Genomic DNA, 22,423 nt, shown 5'->3' with positions numbered 1-22,423 from the left:
CATTGATCATAGTCGCTACAATTTGAACAAGAATCTTTAGTGGTTTTTAAGAAATACTATTAGGCTACAGAGACTTTTCTAATGTTCATCTCCCTGTGTTACTGAGCTGATCACCTTTTGCCATCAAGTACTATATCAATGTCAAAATTATTAATGTTGTGGTTTAAGCCATATTAACGTCTGGCTACTGAAGTGCGTGTGTTTAAACTGTTTTCAGCTCAACTAGTTGACCTTCTAATGGAGGCAATGCAATTTATCCACAATACTAAATTTCCTGAAAGATAGGTTTTGAAAAGACACTGGCAGAAAATACTAATTTGGTCTGCATTTTCCCTTAAGACTGAAATCTATATTGTATTTGTTTTTATTTAAGGAAAAAAAAGCAATTGTTTGTAAAGGAAAGCCTTGAACAGGGCTTGTTTTACTGGCACGTTGATTTTGTCCTGACTTCTATTTGGGTTTGTATACAGAGATGAATTACTACCAGATCTCCAGATTTGAAGGCAGCTTGCAAACTGTTTGTCAGGATTGAAGCCTTGATCCTGCAAACATTTTTACAGGAGGGAACAACTTCATGCTCATAGAATGACCAAACCTTGCTCTCATTGAAGCTGTTGATAAATGTGTTGCTGATTTAAACAGGACTACAGATAGGTCAGCATCACTCACTCTGACAGCGTCCTTAGCAGAACCAGGATCTAAGAAATCAGTAGTGCAAGCGCTAGAAGTAAACCATTCACTTACTGATAACCATGAATGTATTATCTGGATCAGACATTGCTGGCAGTATATAGAAGTAACGAGATACTTTACTGTTATTTATTGTAAACAATTAAAAGCATCTCAGTGGGTCAGTGCTGCTCAAGTTGCAGCACTAGTTGCAGAGCTAAAGCCAACAATTTGTGTGTTGTACTCTGAAGGGCTGGGGACAGGTTATTAAAATTAAGAACGAGAAAACTGAAAATGAACTTGCATGTCTTCATGTCTGGTTCTTTTATTATCTATAGTTTTATACGTATCCTTATGTAACTTTTGTAATGAAAAAGGGAGGAACAGGTTAGGATAGTGGCAGATCTATTCTGGTCTTGTCTTGTAAACTTAAAATACTTCTAAATAGTATGATCAAGAACATGTTTCTCAGCTAGGGAATATTTAAGGGAAACTCGCACATTTTTACTGTGAGTGTGTGGAATAGGTCCTGCCATTCAGCAAACTTGCAAAGTCTTCGAGATTTTTGGAAAGTCGAAATCTGCATAGTTTTACAGAATTTAACTGATGGAATTAATGAATTTGCTATTTTAATTTGTTAGCTGAAGATCTGGCTCAGCGCTCCACTGCACACAGTTAAATACATTGCTAAAGGTATCAGTATGGTTTGCAGTCTGCAAAGTAACCGAGGAGCAATGTTACTACAAAAAACTGCTTTAAAGTGTCTTTTCGCTTACATGAAGATATAAAGACCATGACATGCACATGTTAAACTTTCAGTAAATGAAGCGGTTACTAAACATGACGTACCTCCAGTTCTAACTCATCTCGGTCCATTTCTTGATGAATTCCTCCCATGTAGTCATTTGGATCATAGTACTCGTGCACTGATGGATGGCTGGAAAAAAAAAAAAAAAAGATGTTTTAGGATAGCACTCAGTACTTTAGCTAGGATATAAGCTTATAGCAAGTTGTCATGAAACAGACTAACAACTAAACCAAGAAGTTGCATGGGGTTAATTATATATAGTGTACTACTTTTATACCAATAAACGCATTAGACAAAACTATGTGTATTATAAGAAGTATCTGAAACATTTGACACCTGATGATGAATGAGAAACTTGTAAACAGTCTTAACAGTTGCTTAGGGATTTTTCTCCAAATATAGAGCTGACTTGGGGAAAAATGTAGAGGGAATGGTGGAAAAACAGGATAATGGGTATAAGGTGACACAGCCAAGTGGGCAGATATTTGCCAGGGTGTAGGATGAGAAGGAATATGGGATTATTTGTGAGCTCAGGTCATTTGCAGAGATGCACACAGAATCATCCTTGCCTGCCTGCATGGTATTTTTTCTTTGCCTTAAAGAGACAAAATTGTATCAAACCAAGTATTATAAAAATAATTTGCCACCCAGCTATTTGGATTTAAATCAACAGCATTTGTTGATTGACTTGAATGCAACAGGCTGTGCATAATGATTTACATAGTACTTAAATATGCACCACTCTTTTCATGCTGCCATTCATTATTGGCGTGATGCTTTTTACAACTTGAGCTCTCCGACAGCTTCACTATCTACACTTTGCAAGTTTAAGCAGTGTAATTCTTTTGTGATCTCTCTTTTATATGCTGCAATTTTATATCTCCTTTTAATTCTCTGTTAACTAGATACATGCTTCTGTGTAAGTGTGAGGCTATTTAAGTAACAGCATCTGCTAAGTGGTTAAGTCACCCAAGTTGCTCTATGCAGGCTACATTTATTTAAATGGAATTTGGAAAAAAATGACATGAAACGTTAAGGAAGCTTTAGGCACACTCCATAAACCTGCATTACTTTTTGTTTGCTTGCACTTGCTGGGTAAGAGCGTGGTTTAAAAGCTGTCTGACTGCCCTGGGATGGAAGGATGTCAGTGAGGCAGGCTGTGTGGTTAAGACCAACACCTAGAGCTCAAAGTGAGGCCAGCAATTGGAACCTGTGTCTAATGATTATGGGGCAATACGAAGCTACTTGATAGGACTGAGCTGCTATTATGCACGCGTGTTGCAACCTAAATGATTTCTCATGAATTAATCTTTGCCATGTTCCTAATGTGTTTGGTTTCATAGCTGGAAAGTCACAGGTAGCTGACGAGGTACTGAAAACCCCTCCTGCATATATCTTTGGGGGTCTGCAGGGTAGGTGCTCCAAGAATAAGTGTCCTCTCCACAGTGCCCTAAGCTGCACTGCCTGTTCTCTGCAAACACACTCAAGTCTAGCCATTTGTCAAGCATTTCCACTAATACATGCAGCTGTGCTTGAATTTTCAATGGGCTGGGAATAGGTGGCAATGCAGTGATGTGATTGAACCACCTTTCAAGTAATCAGCGCTGGGAGTCATGAAAGGAATACACGCTGCACACAGAGGCTCAGCTCCCAGCTGAACGTGCGGATGTTAACATGCCATAAAAGTCACCCAGGAGCAGCACAGGGTCGGTGCCTGTTTGTAGTCAGATCCTATTTCCTCGGAGCACTGACAGCGATGTCCGGAGGGGCGTGCTGGGGGGTGTTTGTGTGCTGCTGCTCACAGCTCAGGCTCCCGGTGGGGCTCTGTTCAGAGCCAGGACGTGCACGGCTCACAGGCTGCCACGCACAACAACTGAGACGCTGAGAATCTTTTCAATTACTTTTGACTTTGTGGAGGTATGTGGCAAGACAAGAGGCAATTTGCATGGATTCCTCAGGGAGCTGTTTTCCTCTGGAACAGCATGTGAGGGCGTGGTGTGTGTGCGCCAGGAGATAATTGTCATTTTTATTTGTACGTACAAAAGCATCAAGCTACCATTAACAATAATTAAAATTTGATTCTAAAACATCCATGACAGCACTGGTAAGTAATTTTAGTCCTAGAAAATAATTTATTTGAGTAACATCGCTGCAGGGTTATAATAAAGTAATTAATACACTGGAACAGAATGTAGCGACTCTTAGCATTACACAATTTATGGCAGCCATAAAAAATAAAGTTAAAACATAAGCAACCCAAAGAGGCAGTGAGAGGAATTACAAGAAGCAATAACTTTATCCATCAAATGCCAACAAAAAATGAGCTTTATGAGGCCGTGTTGTGACTCAGTGGCATTACTCATGTGAGTAATGGCTGGTTAATGTGTAGAAAAAGTGAAAATGCTTTGAGTTATGGCTTAGTGGTGTATGGATTCTGGCTACTTCTGGGAGTACACGGTCACCAGCAAGTAAAGGTGAGTTTGTGCACTACTTCTAACATGCCACGTTAAGGAATGCAAGGATTTTCAAGTGCTTCATGAACTGTTACTTACTCTTCAGGTAGGAGGTACGGGTCCAGCACAGAGACTGGTGGCGTAGGTGAGCCCATCTTGCTTAGAGCCATGATGTGTTCAAAAGTGATATCGGTCTGCGTGCCCACATCGACCAGCTGGGACTCATGAGGAGTGAAGATCTTGGTGCGTGGGGTTCTCCTCAGGACCTGCACCACGATGGGCTCCTTGGCGGTTTTGAAGGCTTCCACTGCCTGCTCATGTGTTGCCTTAGATAAATCCTTCCCATTGACCTACGGGAGAGAAAAAAGCAGAACATGGAGAGAAACAGTCAGCAAGTGGAGGATAGCTTTGTCAGTCCTGTTAGTTTAAAAGGCTCAGCTTCACTTAAGCTTACATTCAGCAAGTACTAGGAACTATTTATGCAATGTTATGCATCTCTTTTTCCCTTGTCGCAGGAATGATGTAACAAATCCTGTGCTCTGCTTTTTGTTTTAATTGGTAGATTTCACTGGGCTCACTCTTTTAGCTAAAGTACAGACCGGCATCCCATTTGTTTCTTGCAGATTAGAAATCCCTCAGTCCTTTCTCAATCAAAACAAGTTCTTGATTCTCCTGTAATTTGTCTTTTAAAAAAATTTAATTACTATTATTATTATTTTTTAAATCATTTAACCTCGTTACAGAACTGTTGGGAGAAGAATCGCAATTACAGAGCTAGGTATCAGTGTGTACCAGTGTATGATAAACACCTTCTCAGATGAAATGTGATAGAAGTACCCAGCATCATCACAATAAAACCTGCATTGAAGGGTGGGCTTGGACATCATACTGAGATAGGCAATGGAAAAAATAAGAAAGACCCAATCATGGATGCTTTTTCAGAATCACTTTTTGTCTCTGTAGCTTGGCCGTTTCCCATCCCCAGGTCTTACCTCCATTACCTGGTTGAATGAACACTTACACAAAGCAGAAGACCTTTACTAAACACGACTGAGAGACCCAACCCAGAAGTACCAGTGCTAGGCATGCCAGACTCTGGAAGATGGGGGCTGAGGTGAGAATTTGAACACAGACCACTCATATCTCCAAGGAGTAGTGAAGGTCCTGTTCATTGCACCAAAACCCAGATCAGGGTTACAGCTGCAAGTCCTTGGCAAGCAGAGAGATCTTTCCTGATCCAGATCCAGATTGCTGATCCAGACAGAGGTCCTGAGCACTATACCACACCAGCTTCTAGAGTATGATTTAAAACTCTAAACAAAACATCCTGCTGCTGGTAGCTTTGCTTGTATCAGAGAGCACTTAGTTCACACCGTGCTCTGCCACGTTTAGTCCCATTACAGTAAGTGGGACTGCTTGCAGAGCACCATTACTCAGTGCACTAACTGAATTTAGCCCATGCTTAATGTTTCGCTTGCAGCAAGAAGCTGGGCAATAATAAAGAGGGTTAACTTGAGTGCAGAATCGATTGAAAAGGCTAAATTCCTTCTGAATTACCTTGTGCACGTAACACTTATTATGCTGTCATCTTTGGTTTATCTTAGGGGGGCGATGACACCAGTTTTTTTTTGTTGAGCCAGCTGAGAAGGGGAGGTGTTAGCATTGCATTTGCATTGCACAAACAGTTGTATTGACCGCAATCGCTCACAGTAATGCACAGCATGTAAAGTTTGGCCTGGTCAAATTAAACATCATTAACTTGCCCAATTGAGCAGATTACTTTAAAACAATTTGTACAGCTGTAAAATTAAGTTCAGCGTAATGTTTTGTCTTGAAAAAGGAAATGCTGATTATGGTTCCAGTTTTATTATTTGCCACAAATTAAATGTAGCACATTTTACTGTGTGCATCCTAATTATTTGGTACAACTAAATACAACAAGCAATCAAAGCAAAGAATCTAAATTGCAGCGAGCATAATGCTTTCCAGAAATGTGCTAAGAATAACTCTTGCGCAAGAAACTTTTCATGTGAGCTGCTTTCTATGTCTTTACGTTAAAAGCTGGTAAAATCATGCAAAGGATAGCTTCCAGGTTATCCCCTGGTATTTCCTATTGACTTGGATTATGTGTCTTTTAGTATAGGCCTGTTAAGAATCCTTAGGACACTTCATTGCTGCAGATCCAAGGGCTGGTATTGCCTTTGTGCTTTCATATGTGATTGTTATTTAAATAGTCAGACTTCAAGATCAGATTGATATAATGTAGGGAAGAGGCGGTAGTTGGACTATATCATAAATTGTTACTACCAGAGCTCTTTCCAAGTATTTCTGTGATATATGGCAGCATCTCATCGTGCTGGCAAGCAATTCTCTGGCTGGAAGCCATGCACACAACAAATGGTTTCTGGTCAGTCTGAGGATCCCTTATAAAAGAGACTGATTTCTTAACTCAGACTGGGTAGGATCCTTTTAACTCTGCAGGTTTTTGTTTTCATCTGCATTCATTGCCAGTGTGGTGGACTGCTGACCTACCAGGTGTATCGAGAACTGCGCTAACACTGCCAGAGGTAGTCGCTGCACCGAGCTGTTGCTCCTAGCTGTTTGGGTTCTGAATGGAGGGCGATGGAAGAGGAAGCAGTGATGGAGAAGCATGTTTTAAAGTGATTTGCAGGAGGGAAATTACACTGTTTAAGCACAGGTCCTTAAAAACCTGGATAACAGAAACTAATAAGTCTCAAGTCTGCTTCTGTGTACCTGGCCAAGTTGCTTTTTGGTCCAGAAAAGGCAGCAGGTGTTGGTATGCGATTTCTAGTGGCACAACAATCATGACAAATATCTTAGTGGCCTGACTTTGATGTCTGTGTGGAATTAGCCCTCATGGTTACTTTTGAGTTCTTCTGAAACTTCAGCAAAGAGATCATACCGATTAAGGTGTTTTGCTGCTATCTGGAAGATTTGTTTCAATTGACAAATAATTATTCCTGGTGCTTAAAAGCCACTGAATATATGAATATATCCGTGCAGTTTCACTTTGTTAAAAAAGTGGTTCTGTAATCATAAACGTTATTCCTAATGCTGCTGAATTATACTCAGCAAAATTCTCCCTTATAAATAGTTACATCTGAAATAACACAGAAGGAAAAAATCCATGCATATGAATGCTTCAGAAGACTGCCAAAAACCTACAAATATGCATAATTTCTTAAGAACCTTACATGCCATGTGACAGAGACAATGGGATCTTTCATGACAAAAAAAAGATGGATAAATTAACTTGTCTGAAATGTTGAAATGCTTAGCTTTTGGGCCTTCTTTGCATTGGAATTAAATTGAATATGGAGAAAGCTGCAGTTAAACTCAAGTGTAAGGAATGGGCCTTGATGAAATTTGTGGTGGAGCCAGACAGTAGGCTCAACAACTGCGTGAGACACGGAGAAAGATAATGAGAATTAAGACTACACGCTGAAGAAGGGAGGGATGATAGACTTTTTAAAATAGAAATTATGTGATGATTATGCACTAGAACATTTACAGTGTATGCTGTACTTTGTACTGCTCTGTACAAGAGTAGGCTGCAGAGGGCATGCTAGCTGAAATCTGCATTGTAAAGGCAGCAAGAGATCTATAGGTACACATGGCATAATCCTGTCTGGAAGGTCAGCATCTCCTAGAAGTTTTCTTTCAATACCTGGAATGATAATAAAATTCAACAGGAATGGCAGAAGTCTGGCGGTGTAAAGGAAAATGCTGTCAAGGTCCATTACAGCACACATGATGTATATTTGTAATCAGGAAGGGGAGATCTGATAAACAAGATGCAACAGAGGAGACCTGACACAAATACAAATGTCCCACCAACCAAACAAATGGAAATGATGTTGGAAACTCGCATTTCAGTCATGGGGCTTTTATCAATTCCTATTTCCAAGAAGTAAATTGCAATAAAAAAACAAACAGTAATTAATAAAAGGGAGAAAAAAAAAAAGTCAATATGCCATATCTGGCCCAAACCAGAAACAGCAGATGATCTTAACTGTGAGGCTGTACCCTAAACATCAGAACAGCATGTGACAGGAGATGTGAAAGCAACAAGTATAATGCAACGATGCTTCAAGATCAGACTTCTAAAAGCCATGAAAAAGGCTAGAAAATTTTGAATGCTACCTTGGAGGAGATAAACGCACAGCAGTGTGCAGTAGGACTTTGCTGGCTGTGGTCTTGGTAAGACCCAAGGGGATTCCTGAGTGTTTTCAAATCGCTGTTGCTTGGGTAACTACCTATTAAATAGTTTGTCAGCTGCAAGATTTATGAACCCACATCATCCGATGTTGGATGCATACACAGCATTCTTGTGGAGTACGGGATGCTACAGTATAGATGGCCACTGGTGCTGTTTTGTTGGGGGGGGTAAAGCAGGCTAGTTGCTACTTGGTTATAGCAGACATAAACTAGGGTCTTCCTAGGTATATCAAAATGTGCCTCTTGTTAATATAGACAACCAATTCTTATTTTATTTCTTTCTAATATAATGCTTATGAAAAAAACAGCTGTTTTTCTTTCCCTGTGATAGAATTTACACCACTGGGTTATTTACACTGGGTTATTTACCACTGGGTTATTTACACATGTTTAAGGTAACATTTTCTTGAAAATGATTCCCCGTTTCCCCCCTTGCAGGCACAAGGACACCATGGCCATGAGCGGCTGGGAGCTGTGCAGACCAAAAGAGACAATGAGAGGTCTGCAGGACAGGGCCATGCCAGAAAGAGATCTGCAGAGGGGAATGAGGCTGAACACTGAATGAAAGCAGGTAAGGAGCCTTGCACTCAAGCATGTACAAATACCAGTTACAATAGCATAGATGAAGTAGCTCTGGATGTTTGCAAGTAGAAGTTAACTGAAAGGTGAGAAAGCCAGAAAATCCCTTAGTATAAGAGTTTACTGGCATACTTATAATTATTTTGTACCTCATTTTTGCTTAAATAATATGTAATGTTTGTTGGGTTTTGGAGTTATACTACAGAAACTAGAAAGGTTTCTGTAAAAGAAAAGTATTTTTCCATCCATCAAGTTAGACCGATTTTTATGGGTTTACTGTCATGAATGGCAAACATTTGTATGCATTGTACAGCTTGTTGGTTCTCTGCTTCACAAATGTCACAGAGGAAAACTTTTTTGCTTAAGAATGAGTAAGCAGCTTTTCTTTGTAGAAATTCATGCAAATCCTTGGGAAGTGCACTATAAAAATGCTAGTTCTGTTAGGCTACAGACTTCTGTGTTCCATTTAAAACGCTCTTTATGGTCTGATTCACTTCTTTAGCAAGTTCTTAAGAAGTCTGCATATTAAGAAAAAGCAGCAGAACTTTAAAGATTTTATAGAAACTAGAGCAGCAAAAAGCCTATTTTCTAAACCTCCTTTTCCTCAGGAATTGGAAAAGGAAGGTTCAAAATATAGGTTAATTCTTCTTGCGGCTCCATCTAATCCCTCTTTTATTTCCCTCATATGGACAGTCTCTCTTTTTCAAAAAAAAAAAAAAAAAAAAAAGAATTGTTTAGTAATAGACTGTTTCCATGTGTGTGCATTTCCCTTCTGCCTTGTGAGCCATCCATGACAAAATAGTTAAGACCAAAGAAAAATTCTTTACTTAAGAGTACAGAATACATTTGTTCTCTAAACTGTTAACTTCCAAATGGAAAATCTTGGGAAAAAGACCACTGAAATAAAGGGATTTTTACTCTGTTAGTAATTAGCACATTTACGAATTAATGTTACAGCACCAGTACTGCACACTGCATACTGAACTGTGCCCGCTTCTGGTTGGATTCTCAGGCTCTGCTCCTATGTATCACAACTCAAAATAAAACCACAGAGAAATTTTATCAGTTGCTTCAGTGAAAACAGTTTTAGACCAATGCTGAGGTGTCTGAAACTCTTGGACTTTCTCTAGATACAAAGTTTACTTGGAGCCTTTTTTCTTGCATATGCATTTATCTTGTTAAATGATCTTATATGAGGACAGAAATACTTTAAGGTATCCTGTCACCATTGAAAATGTAACCTTTTGCCTATCTGTTCATGGCATAATATCCCTGGTCAATATAAAATATGGAGACAAGTTTACAGGCCCTCCCTTTTTAATGCTTCTTTCTGCCGTCTCAGTCGCATGACCCAGAGGGAGCCAATCAATTATATTTATGAGCGAGGGACAAATGACAGCCGTAAATACTCATGACTTGCTAATGAGCAGAATTCAGTGACTGCACTTACCCACTTTTGCTCATTTTCTAGATTTGCCCATGGTTGTGGCAAACATGGGCACATGTTCAAAGACCTGTGCTTGTGCAGTGATGTTACTTGGAAATGCTGTGCCCCCCCTCCTCAAGCGTGCTTTCACAGGAGGCAAAACCTACATCTGTGTACTTGTCTAGTACAGCGAATTGCACCTTCTTTGTGAATGAGAATTTCCTTTAAAAAAAATAATGTGTGCTTCTGTATTTACCTTTAAAATACAGACTCCCATAACAAGGGTCCCCACGCAGGTACAAGACCCAGAGGTGTCTGACTGATGTCCCGAGTTGTCTCCTGTCATTCCAGCACAACCTAACTGCAGTCAACATGGGTGTACACCAAGTATATTGCACAATGATAGTAAATAGCATCAGAGCATTAATCTGATTACATTATAATGTTGCACAGATTTCAGCTATATCTGAGTAATGTAAGAAACCAGCTGTGTTACTGAATCGGGTCAAAAGTCCCTGTAGACCAGTAACTTTTTCCCAACAGTGGCATGTAGAGGGTGCTTTGAGAAGGGTGTAAGGTGTACTCGGAGGAACCTTTCCCCTGCTATGTCCTCCCAGCATCTACTGCTAAAACAGCTGACAGTGTAGCAATCAAAATACCTCAATTAAAATCAGAGTAGTGCAAGCTGGCATATAGCTTAGGACTTAAAATAACACTAATATTATTTTAGTAGTGTATCAGAATATGCAAGCACAGAACAAAAGGCAGTGCCTCCTCTGGAGAGCCTGCTCTGAGCAACAAGTCACAAGGAGTATTGTACAGATGAGAAGATGAAACAGAAAACAAGTCAGTGTTTTACCCAAAGTCACCAGGGTACACCAGAACCAAAACCTGCACACTGAAATTAAAGGCACCCTGCTTGAGGATATGCAAATTGTCAGTGTTCCCATTTCTGCACTGCTGCTCACCGTTTGGAGCTCCTGAGTCCATCCTCCCACTCCCCTCCCTTCTTCCATGAATGTCCCACTGATGTAAGACAGGGCAAAGAGCACTTGAGGACAGCTCTGAAGTGAGCTGTCTTGAGGTTGCTTATCTTGTTATGGAAGTTGCTGCCAGGATGAGATGGAAAAAATGCCCAGTGCTGCTCTCTGGGAACCCAGCAGGAGTGACAGATCCATCTGGGGGCAGCTGGGGACCTGCTCTTTCAGTGGCTACCTGGTGTCTGCAGGGCAGGCTTTGTGATCCTGTGCCATCTGCCTCCAGAAGCAGGGCCGTGCGTTCAGCTGAGGAACACAAACCTCCAAAGCTGTAGTGTTGGTTTAATTCCCACCAACACCAACTCATCTCTGCCCTATCAGTCCATGCTCCTTGACCATGAACTAGAACTTCAGTAGTGTGCTACTGGTGTATGGAAGAAAACCACTTCAATTTTCCTTTATTTGGTTAAAACTGATAGCAGTTATACAGCTACAGTAAGGTCAAGTACAAGGGCTTCTGTTGCACTCTGCAAGCAAGTCTGCTAAATTCAACAAGGCTTTCTTATCAGCTGTGATCTTTTAATGTTTGGATGCTAAATTTCTCAGAAATGGTGCTGTTAGGTCTAATTCAGTCAGTGTAAATGAACATGATCCATGAAAATGCGTAAGCCAAGTATTGCTTTAGCCTGACTGTACAGATTGCCTTTCTGTGAAGCATTTATTTCTCAAGTGTTCCCAAGGAGTCTGATGGTGCTGTTTGGAAAATGCTACTGAACACAGCTAAGGTGGATTCTCGGGGTAAAGCCAGGTGAAATTTCAGCAATTAGAAATGAAATCAGAAAGTGCCCAGGTGCTGTGCCAGTGGAGAATGTGTCCCATCACCTTCAAGGCCGTGTCCAGAGTTATCACCTTGCTTTAACAGTCACTCTTTGGAGACTATTGAAGGGTTGTGTATGTACATAGACAGTGAGATATAAGCATATTTTACATTATTTATTCTGCCACCCTCCTGTCAAATGCCCACATGGCCAACTGCTTCAGGAGGACTATCTGGCCCTACCTCCAGTCTCTGAGATGAACAGTGCCATTTCTGTAAAAATGTAGAGTTGTACTGTCCTAGTGAAAATGAAGCGTGACCTTTTGTTTCATTATTAATGAACACAACAAAACACATTTATTAAATCTGCACTTTTTCATTACTCCATATGTTTCCTCTTTCCCAGCCCATGCCTGACATGTGACAGTAAGGCACAGAATGATTGTCCCTGGTGCCTTCTCCCTTGTGGTTTCTTGCCACCTGCTTCATAGCATTAAACAGATGTATAAGTGTAAAGCATTACAAAACCCATCTTTTCAATCATTTATCACTTAATAATAATAAAAAAAATCCAAATAGAGTTACGCTGTGGTTAAGCATTTTATCTGCTAAATGTAACGAAGAAAGGCACAGTAGATTTCAGGAAGATCATGAAGCAGTAAGACATTTCAGGTATACAGTAGGTCAAATTCACCACTTATATCACAGGTGACCATAAGGCATTTTGTTTATTTCTTATCGCATCTTGTTTATGTTCCTTTAATGATCAAAATATTCCTCTAATATGCAATAGAGAGTATCTTCCAGAGAAATCCTAACAGAGGCATTGCATTATTCATCGTCAAGTGAAGAGGAAAATTTCAATTGCCAGTTTCTGGTAAATGTCTAATTAAGAAAGGGGACTTCTGAGCCACAGACAGGCGCCACAATCATTAAAGGGCAGTTTTCTGAAGATTATGAGTCTCCAGTCTGTCAAGCAGAGTTTTTCTACAGCTGAACTAATTCAGCGGTAGAAAACCCTGTCTAGAACAAAGCCCTTGGAATTAACATCTTGTTTAAGCAAACACATGCCTACTTTGAAGTAAGTGTGATAGGTTCACAACTGTTATTGAGGTCAAGTTTAATGGTAGCGAAGTGACAGAGTATAACTTCAACACTATCCTTAATTTCAGCTGCAGTACAAGAAGTGTACATGAGAAGTATTTGAAGCCATACCATGTATTTCAGGTAGACCAGTTTACTACAGTTGGTGCAAACCAGTTCAGTTTTAGTGTTGAAAACTACTGAAATGTAGCCTGGCTAATTCTCTGGCTGTGCAATTAAATCTGAGGGTGTGAAAAGCCTATACACAGATGCAATTATTTGTGTTTCCTGAATCTTACAGTTGTTATTAGGATTTTCTTTGAGATGGGTAGTTGCTTTGGCAGGCTCCAGTTTGGCTCTGATTTGGGATAACATCATAGCTCAGTGAGGTTGAAGTCTAGTTAGACTGTGTCCTTGAATCAGTCTTTCTTACCAACTGATTGCTTTAGTTTAATTCTTGCAATTCCAAGTGTGTGAGTGGAATTGTAATGGCAAAGGGAGCTGCATCAGTGACAGCTCAGTGCAACCGCCTTGTGTTAGTGCTGCTGAGGGAAGTCTTCTTGCAAGTGCTGCTGCTGGAAGCTGCTGATGAAATACAGCATTGGTTATTTCTTCATCGCTACCATCTTCTCATTAGCATAGCAATTTGACCTTGGTGTTTATATTACTTTGGCCACATACTATCTTAGTCATGTTTAAAGGACAAACCCAGTTTGCCCGCTATTGTTATTAGCAGTGCTGTCGTTTACTTGTCTCAGATTTGTGCCAGGCCAAGAGCATGTGAGCAGAGCTTTCAAGTTACTGAAACACTAAAAGGTCATTGCATCAACTGTTTATTTATATATGAACTTTAGTATTTGTGGAAGGTGCCAGCTCAACAATCACGGAGGCAGAAGTCTTCTGACCTCAGATCATTTGAAGCAAGGGCAGTGGCAATGTGAGCTTGTTTCCTGCCAGTGTTTCTATCCTTATTCTGGAGGGACAGCCTGGAGGAAGGATTTGGTCACTGTGCTCACTTAACCCATGATTTCTCAGCTGGAAGTGTCAGTTTTGATGTTTTTATGGTATCTTCCCACCCTAAGACCTGGATGAGCTCCATCATCTTAAATCTCAGGGAACATCTTTAGACACTGCCTGTCCAAATAGAGGCATGTGAGTTAAAATCCTATGTCCTTACACTTGGAAATATCAGGTACTTATTTAGGAAATGGTTTCACTGTGTGTTTACCTCCCAGACTGTATGTAAATGCATGCTTAGGGTGAAATAGGTACTCAGAAAACCGAGGTCCTAATCACTATTCTTTATTTTACAAACTCTAAAGCTCTGCCTCAGACGACTCACTCTTCTGTAAATTTCCTTCAGTGGGATTACTTCCTGTTCCCCAAGGAATTTCCCTACAAAGGGAACACCCCTTGTTTCTGCTGTTTGTATCCAAATTAGAGACATTGAGAAAAGCCAACTGGAAAGAAAACTGGTCTCAAACAGCTTCTGAGCTTCATGGTTTCACTCTTAAGAAAATTCTCCCCCCTTGTCTATTTTCACAAACTTAAAAATGTTCAGAAGAAAATTCCCATTTAACTAGAAAACCAAACTCTAGTGGCACATAGTTACTTCACTTCACACGCTGCATGCAGCTGGGAAGTGAACCTGCGGATACGTCGCTGATACACGCACAGCGCAGTGACACTGTTCTGCACCAGGAATCCAAGCTGCCCCAGTCCCCTTTGTATTCGCGATACAAAGCATTGATATGCACGGCTACAATAGCCTTTAATGACTAGGTGTCTTAATTTGCTTTTTATTATGTGATTAAAGGTCCAATAAGGTATGTGTTCAACAAGAGGGAAGACCATTGTTCTGCATCATTAAGCTCACAGCAGCCCAAAAAGAAATTGTAGGCAATGTGCCAAAGCCCTTAATGAAGAGGATCTCTTTGAATTATCTATGGATGAGGAAGGGATAAAGCCTGAGCCCTGGTATATTTGATCCTCTTTGTGCTCTCTGTTATGAGGACTTACGGAGCCAGACGTACCAGACCTTCTGGAATTGTAATTTATTGAAGCATTATTTTCCCAGCCACACTAAAGCTCTTGGCCTAATAGAGAAAGTGCAGTTATGTACTATTATTAATTCTTGCAAGTGTTTTCTGAATTCCTACACCTCGTAGTCATTAACCTTTTAAAAATAAGGCTAAGAGGATTTATCTGTAACAATGCTCAATATTTCCTAAAACCAAATTATGTAAATTTTGTCTACATCAGACTCGGAAAAAAGCTTCTTTTAGTTTTCTCCGGAATGGCAATGTCAGCTTATCCCATGACATTAGGGTTACATGGATAATATGAAGTAAAACCTACTGTAAGAGGTATTTATCGCTGCTAACATGTTTTAAAACTTTCATCTCTTATATCCTGTTATTTTAAATGAGGACGATGCTTCATCTCCTTTACCATTAAATTTTTACTGATTGTTCTTAAATTGTATGAGGATGCTTTCTGTAGTTCCAGTGACATTTAATTATCTGGACATAGTCCCTAAGCTATAGCATTCCCTCCCACCTATCTTGTGAGACAGAGAAATCAAAGTAGTATGCTGTTAAAGTAATTTTGCACAATAATTTGTATTTTGGAATAATCAGGGATTATAGTCTTAAATAATTCAGATTTTACGATGTTAGAAATCCTGATTTTATAGGATTACATGCACCTTTCACTTCTGTGGGAGCTGAGGGTACTCTGACCACATTTCCCCAAGGGTCTCTCTCTCTCATGCCTGACGTTAATCGCTGCTGCTGTGCACTGAGCCACCCCCCCTGCACAAACGAGGCTGCAGGACTTTGCAGGTTGGTTTCTAAATCCAAACTCCTGCCAGGGAGCTGCACTTGCAGTCAGCACCGGATAGTTTTGTCATCTCAAATATCACTAGGACTGTTCCTGCGATGGATTTTAAGGGCATGCATTTAAAGAATGATGCCCTGCGTCTGTTGGGAGATGTTAGTAACTTCCAAAGGTTCCCTGCTTCCTTCATTTCGCAACAGAAATTGTGCAAGCTTCCTAAACAATTAAAATATTCATAATTTGTTACTGTTGTTCTCTGCTCTGGTTGTTGCACTTCTGAATGTGATTCACTGATAGTCATCAAACCCAGACTGCAGGAAAACTTGGTGACCTTGGGGGATAAGTGACTATTCCAGCAGCCCCAGCAGGATGCGAACGGAGGGCTCACACAAACGCTAACTGGCACCAAGTCTGCTATTGTAGGCAGCATCTGAAGCCCGTTCTCAGTACGGAGCCATGTCCAAGAAATCTGATTATCTCTCTCTCAAATTCTTGCCATCGTCACATGCATAGCAGCTTAGCAAGTGGAAGTGAGTCAGTATAAATAGAAATGACAGTAAGCGTGTCTTCCGATTTGTTCTCGCAAGTTTTTTTTTCCCTTCCACAAAGCCCCAGTGTCCTTTGGGTGAGCGACTGGGAATTAGATCAAAACTGCGTGTTTAAAATTTAATCACTTCCCTGCTAGCATTACACACAAAACACATATATTATTCACGGTGTTGTCAGTGACATCAGGATCTGTGATCAAACGCAGGTAGCACAGCGAGGAGCCCTGGGTTTTGCTGTGCTGCGACGCTGAGCAATACCCTCTGCCGGCAAGCGGAAAACATGACAGCACCGGGATGTGTCACCCACATCAGCCCTCGTGTCACTTGGTGACTGTCACACTCTCTAACCCACATTAGGAATGGCGAAGTAGTAAAGTACAGTGTGAGAGAGCTGGGAGTTTTCTGTTTGTCTGGAGTGTTCAACTTGCTTCAGTTTTCAGAGGTTTACTACCTGCGTATGTTTATGTCAGATCAGTAAGCATATGTCCCTTAAATACCTGACCGTCACTTTACTTGGTTCCATCACGCTTTTGGGGTCAAAATTATATTTAGATGTGACAGAACAAGGAATTTCAGAGACAGAAAGGAACACAGAAAGATAGGAAATGGTTTTTTTGTAACAGAAGTTGGTGTTATCACATTTTTTGAAAAGTTATCAGATGCTTAATCACAGAATCACAGATTATCCCAAGTTGGACGGGACCCACAAGGATCATCAAGTCCAACTCCTGGGTCCCCAGAGGACCACCCAGATCAGATCTGCAGGGTATTGGTTTTAATCTGCTGTCCATTCTAGCTATCTGTTAGCTGATATTTCTGCACACAGAGGTGCAAGAACTGGACATAAAAACTTACATTGACAGGATCAGTCACTTAAAGACTGGATTCAGCACTGAATGAAGGCATCGCACAGAAAGTGTCTGTGTGTACTTGTAAACAGAGACAAAACCTTTTGAGCATTAATCATTGCCCATGTCCTTCCTGACTTGTTCAAAGAGTGTGTGACCAAGCCATGACCCTTGTCTAGAAATTTTACTAATGCATGCTAGAGAAATAAAGCACAGTGTCCTATTTCACGCCACAAAGTTCTGTGAAGTTTGACATATAATAGCATGCATTTACATATTTGATGTTCTGCAAGTGTAAATGGGAAGGTAAAAACATGATAATTATCTCACACACATCAAATAAGGCAACAGACACTTTCATTACCATTTGTATAAGCAATTTTTGCTATTCCATTTTCCCTGTCATCAACAGGGCTCACAAGCCTAAAAGAGAACATTTGCTTTTAGAAATGAAATCTAATGCTTTACCTGACAAACTTCATACAGTAATTTGTACTGTTCTTCTTGCTTCTGTAGAGTGCACAAACTGCATCCCATGTTTAAACAAGTGGCAGAAATAATCTTCCTTATTCAGCAGGGCAGCCACAGAAATCTGTTAACAAGCATGCATGCAGAAATCCTTTGGAACACCCAGGTGAGTCGGCTGGCCTGGAACAGTTCACAGTGCTATCGCACAGGGTGCTGCAGAGCAACTGTGCTCTTTTCTTTAGAGCTTTCCCTCTTCCCTGGCAGTACACAACACTCCCTCTGCTGCTCCACTCCGGCTGCCGTGCTGTGCTCCAGTGCGCACGCTATATACTGCTCCTCATGCATATTAATCAGCTCTCATTGACTATTCATAACAGACAGTGATACAGAAGCTATAATTGCCAACTATGACAGCTGAAATTTCTCTAATTAACAGGCAAGTGCTTCAGTAGCAGGCATAATAAAAGACACTAACAATTTTGTAAACCATTTTGTAGCAATTACAAATAAACATGACTACATTTTACCATGGTCCCTCAGGATAATTCTTAACATATTTAAGCAGACTAGAAGTACGTTTTAAATGTAAGTCACAATGCAATGAATCCAACAGCACAGAGCTCGGCAGTGGCTGTGGCAGAGTTGAATATGCCCAGTAGCATTTATTTTTCTCTCATGCTGTGGTGGCATCTGAGAGGCTCAGTTTTATAGCAGGAGCTGACTGAACTAGGAATTTACCAAACAACACAGAAAGGCCATCTCTATCCCTAAAGCCTATGCACAGCCTTAGGACTTCACTACACAGCAATAGAGATGTTACTGGGGGATGTATGTGGATATAGAAGAAAAAAAGAGAGCCTTAGATTAATAGTTACAGGTTAGCTTTAGAGTAAATTTATACCAACTGAAAAATGGCCATTCATGCTGCTTTCTCTGTCTGAATAGTGTAAATGACAGGTGTGCATATTATTTGTTTGATTAAATATCTAAATATTACCAGATTATAAAAAAGATAGACAATAAGTGTGGTGTGTGTGACTGTTCAGTATCTGAGTGCTTCGATCCTCATTAAAATGGTGCCATAGATGTAAAAGGATAAAAGAGCAGCGAACTGCCTAACGAACTAGAAAAGTACCCACAAGTGTAAGCTTTATGGATATTTCCCAGTCTGTAGGAAACACTGCATTGTGATATGAGTCGGATGGACTATACTCTTTCAAATTGTTTAAACATTCAGAAAGCGTGCATTTTTATAATCCTTATTTCGATCTATTCTGCTATGAAGATGAAGCCACAATAGCACAAGAATGAGACAAAGAGTGTAAATTCAGACATGGGTGTTTATGGCAGAGGGCCTGGATCTCAGACTGTGGTTGTCTACCTGGTTTCTGACTGTTGGCTCAGCAGATTTCTATAAATGACAGTGGAGATTTTGTGTGAGGACACGTTCAGCTTTTTGTCCCAACGATCCGGAGGTATCTTGCTGTAGGATGCCCAGCCATTGCCACAATGGTACTCACTCACAGTTTGCATTGAAATGATCAGCTACTGAAATGCAGTTTAGGCTATGCTAGATGTGACCAGCTAGAGACTGTGCCAGGAAGGATCCTAGACACCCTTGCACTCTAGAATGTGTTTGGTGCCTTCCCACCTCAGGGAAACAAAGAAGGGAAACATCAGAAAGCAGCTAAGGACTGCAGCCCTGTGCTGTGACTGGGATGCTTCTCACACGAGATTCCTGCTGTGATAACTTCTAGGGTTAGAGCAAGACAGAGACTGCCCAAATCCTACTGCTGGCCCTCTGTGCTGCAGAAAGGTTCAGGGTTTTGCTGTTAGATATACTTCTATTCAGCTACATACTAAGGGCTTTTCAAAGTTGGTCGACAGCCAGCAGCTGAGAATTTCAAACAACTGGAAGGCTCCTGCAAAAGGGAATTAGTGCTCCCTAAAAGCAGAAAAAATAATGATAACTGAATTAAGAAAACAAGGACCCTAGCATAATTGTAAAGATGTTTATGGCTTTGATTAGATAACTTTTGGTTATGCAATTTGATAAAGTAACTTAAGGTCAAATTTTCAAAGATGTTGCCTATGTTTTTTTCTTTTTTTTTTTTTTTATGCAATTTTGTTTCTTCTTAAATACTAGTTGCTATTTAAATATTAAACTTTAGTTCGGGTGGCTGGGTTCAGTCAGGAGTTTTTCTCAGAAACAGCACGCAGCTGGATATGTTAAGAAATAAAACAAACATGCATGATATCTCAATTGCAATTTCAATTGAAATGCACTCGTTTATTATTTTTCTGTGGTGATGTAATGGGCTGTAAGAGATAATGTTCCATTGTATCTAGTAAATGCCACTGAGACCAGTAATAATCTGTTTGCAGAAAGATTCATCTGATTTGAAAAGATAATCTGTACATCAGGCCAGGAGAGCAAGTCCAGCAGAAGACTGTTTTGATGACCGAGCGGAGCTCTCCCCTGTAAGTGATGCTTCGGGTTCTTCAGCTAGCAGAGCAAGCACACTGCTGAGCAGCAAGCAGGGTGGCTCAGTGGTGTGGCTGGCTTTGTTGCACTGTTGCTCTGGTAAATAAGCCAGCCTGACAGTCAGGCCAGCATTTAGCTCAACAAAGATGTTTTTCATTATCGAAATCTAATTCATGTTTCTCTGTTCATCTCATAGGCAGAAATTGTGGCACTGCCTCATGTTAGTATAGCCTAGTTTTTTATGGTACTTTGCCAAACTTCTAACATTTGGGCTGAAAACTTCTATTCTGGACATTGGCCAAGGCAGATTTTTGCTTCAGCCGTAGTGCTTTAGTCATTTCCAAGAGTAAGAGTACAGAAAGAAATACACTGCCTGCCCATGTTAAGAAATTCTGGATACGTTTCCTTTGAGAAGGTTTTAGTATCGGTGTAACTTGAAACAAGAACTTGAAGCCTGGCACAGGGATGGTTTGTGTTGTCCTTGTTGAAAGCTGCTAAATTTGGTCAGCTTTTCAGCTGCCACACTGTGCATATTCTGGGTAAAAAGCTGCTATAACTTTTCAGTTTAACTTCTGTGAGACTTCTTCGATGATGAACCAACTCTATAGGAAACACCAGGAGGAACGAAGAGGCCCTGGAACTGCTGTTCCCTTTCCTAATTGCTCTTTGTGAGGTTCAGGAGCTGACACCAAAACCAAAAAGATCTTTTTGGTGTCCCTCACGGCTGGATTCAGGCAGCCTGACAGAGCCACCTGAACTGCACAAGGTGGGTGCAGGTGCTTTATGACACACACACATACCCAGGCATGTCTGGGGGTTGCAGAAACCATTGAACACGTGCTGTATGTGGTGGAGGTAAACTGGCCTCCTTCGGTTTGTCCGGATAAGGCAGCCTGTCACTGGATCTGTCACCTGCGTTAACGATGTGTCATGTGTGGTCTCGCCAGTGTGCCACAGATAATGAGCTTAACAAAATGGGGCTGCAGAGGGGACGTCTTATATCACATATCATGTAAATATTACAGTGGTCCCAGCTGAACCCGAGCAACCCAGACTGAATGGGAAGTTAGCAAGCCAGCTGACTAGGAACAATGGTAAATAGCCTCTGAATGCACAGGGTGCCAGGAAGAGCTTTCATTAGCATTTATCTAGATTACTTGCTCCCTGACTGATTACATGTGACCAGCGCCGCAAAATCCTTTTTACCAAGATACCTGGCTCCAACTATCAGGCATTCGCTTTGGTGTCCAAGGGCCAGTTTCCAAGGAACTGGAGACAGCGAGCATCCTGAGCGCCTGGCCCAGCGGGAGCAGCGGGGTGTCCTCAACAGGGTGCGGGTGGCAGCTGGGAGGGAATCCTGTCAGCACACAGACCTGTTTTGCTTTTTGTCTTCTTCTTAGCTGCAACCTACAATCCCTCAGCTCATAACTACAAACCGAGTTTAAATTTTGCTACTTAAACGTTTGATTTATTTTTTAATTAAGCCTGTCAGGTGTTGGCAGGTAAAGGGAACGCACAAAGCCTGTGCACTCGAGGTGCTCTGTCTGCACGGGTTGATGAATCAGAATAAAGAGGGAAATAAAGCGCCCACAGGGGACCGGCACCCTGGAGGGGAACATTATGAGGGAACTCAAAGGCTAAAAAGCACTCTCTGCCAGCTTTTCAAGGGTAAGGACTTACGCTGCCAAGTGCTGGCTCCTAGACAGCAGTTCCCACCAGCAAGAATAAACTCACGTCCTTTGTGCGAGGAGCAGATGGCACATAGCTACTCCCCAGATCTGGGCAAACACCAAACCGTTGCACTCAGTTCTGGGAGTTCCTAATGTTTGAGCGGTTGACTGCAATATTAGTAATGGTTTGGCATTGTTTATTTTGTTTCTTTAAATGTGAGTTGGCTTTGTTAGCATGTAGTAACTATTTAACGTTGTGTTTTTGTACATATACTTAGCAAATTCTGTTTCAACAAATGATCCCTATTTAAGCAGTGTGATTGTGGAAGTGTTTGCTAAATGTATCAATACTTTAATTACTTTTCTTATTTTTACAAATATTTAAGACTTGAGAGAAGCAAAGGCTAGGAAAGAGAGCAGCTGTGACTTTATAAATAATTCTCGCATTCGCGTGTTACATAAACAGAAGTCAGGAAACTGTACAGATTCTGATTACATAGGGTGGTGTGAAAGAA

At 40.8% G+C, this 22,423-nt stretch overlaps 1 protein-coding gene and 1 long non-coding RNA gene across 10 annotated transcripts in view; one reads left to right on the top strand and one right to left on the bottom strand.

The window, feature by feature from the left end:
• PDZRN3 (PDZ domain containing ring finger 3) overlaps positions 1–22,423 on the bottom strand; it is a 129,612-nt gene that overhangs the window by 11,051 nt on the left and 96,138 nt on the right. For 2 of the 3 annotated variants that reach the window (XM_027467386.3, XM_027467385.3), the window contains exons 4-5: positions 4,030–4,280; positions 1,519–1,606 (exon numbers count right to left, since the gene is read on the bottom strand). In XM_027467386.3, the coding sequence (XP_027323187.1) occupies positions 1,519–1,606; positions 4,030–4,280 (339 nt within the window). Of the gene's footprint in view, positions 1–1,518; positions 1,607–4,029; positions 4,281–17,753; positions 18,044–22,423 lie in introns of those variants that run through there. The other variant, XM_005025696.6, reaches the window with a different exon arrangement.
• LOC106019007 (uncharacterized) overlaps positions 1–22,423 on the top strand; it is a 133,621-nt gene that overhangs the window by 69,426 nt on the left and 41,772 nt on the right. For 5 of the 7 annotated variants that reach the window (XR_011812482.1, XR_011812483.1, XR_011812485.1 and 2 more), the window contains exons 5-7: positions 8,608–8,740; positions 17,802–17,919; positions 20,139–20,234. This is a non-coding gene — a long non-coding RNA (uncharacterized lncRNA). The remainder of the gene's footprint in view (positions 1–8,607; positions 8,741–17,801; positions 17,920–20,138; positions 20,235–22,423) is intronic. The other 2 variants (XR_011812484.1, XR_001193487.5) reach the window with 1 other exon arrangement.

This window comes from Anas platyrhynchos, chromosome 13 (assembly GCF_047663525.1).
Source record: "Anas platyrhynchos isolate ZD024472 breed Pekin duck chromosome 13, IASCAAS_PekinDuck_T2T, whole genome shotgun sequence".
In the NCBI taxonomy this organism is placed as follows: domain Eukaryota; kingdom Metazoa; phylum Chordata; class Aves; order Anseriformes; family Anatidae; genus Anas; species Anas platyrhynchos.
The sequence above is the reverse complement of the archived record's forward strand: the minus strand, read 5'-3'. Positions and strand labels throughout refer to the sequence as shown.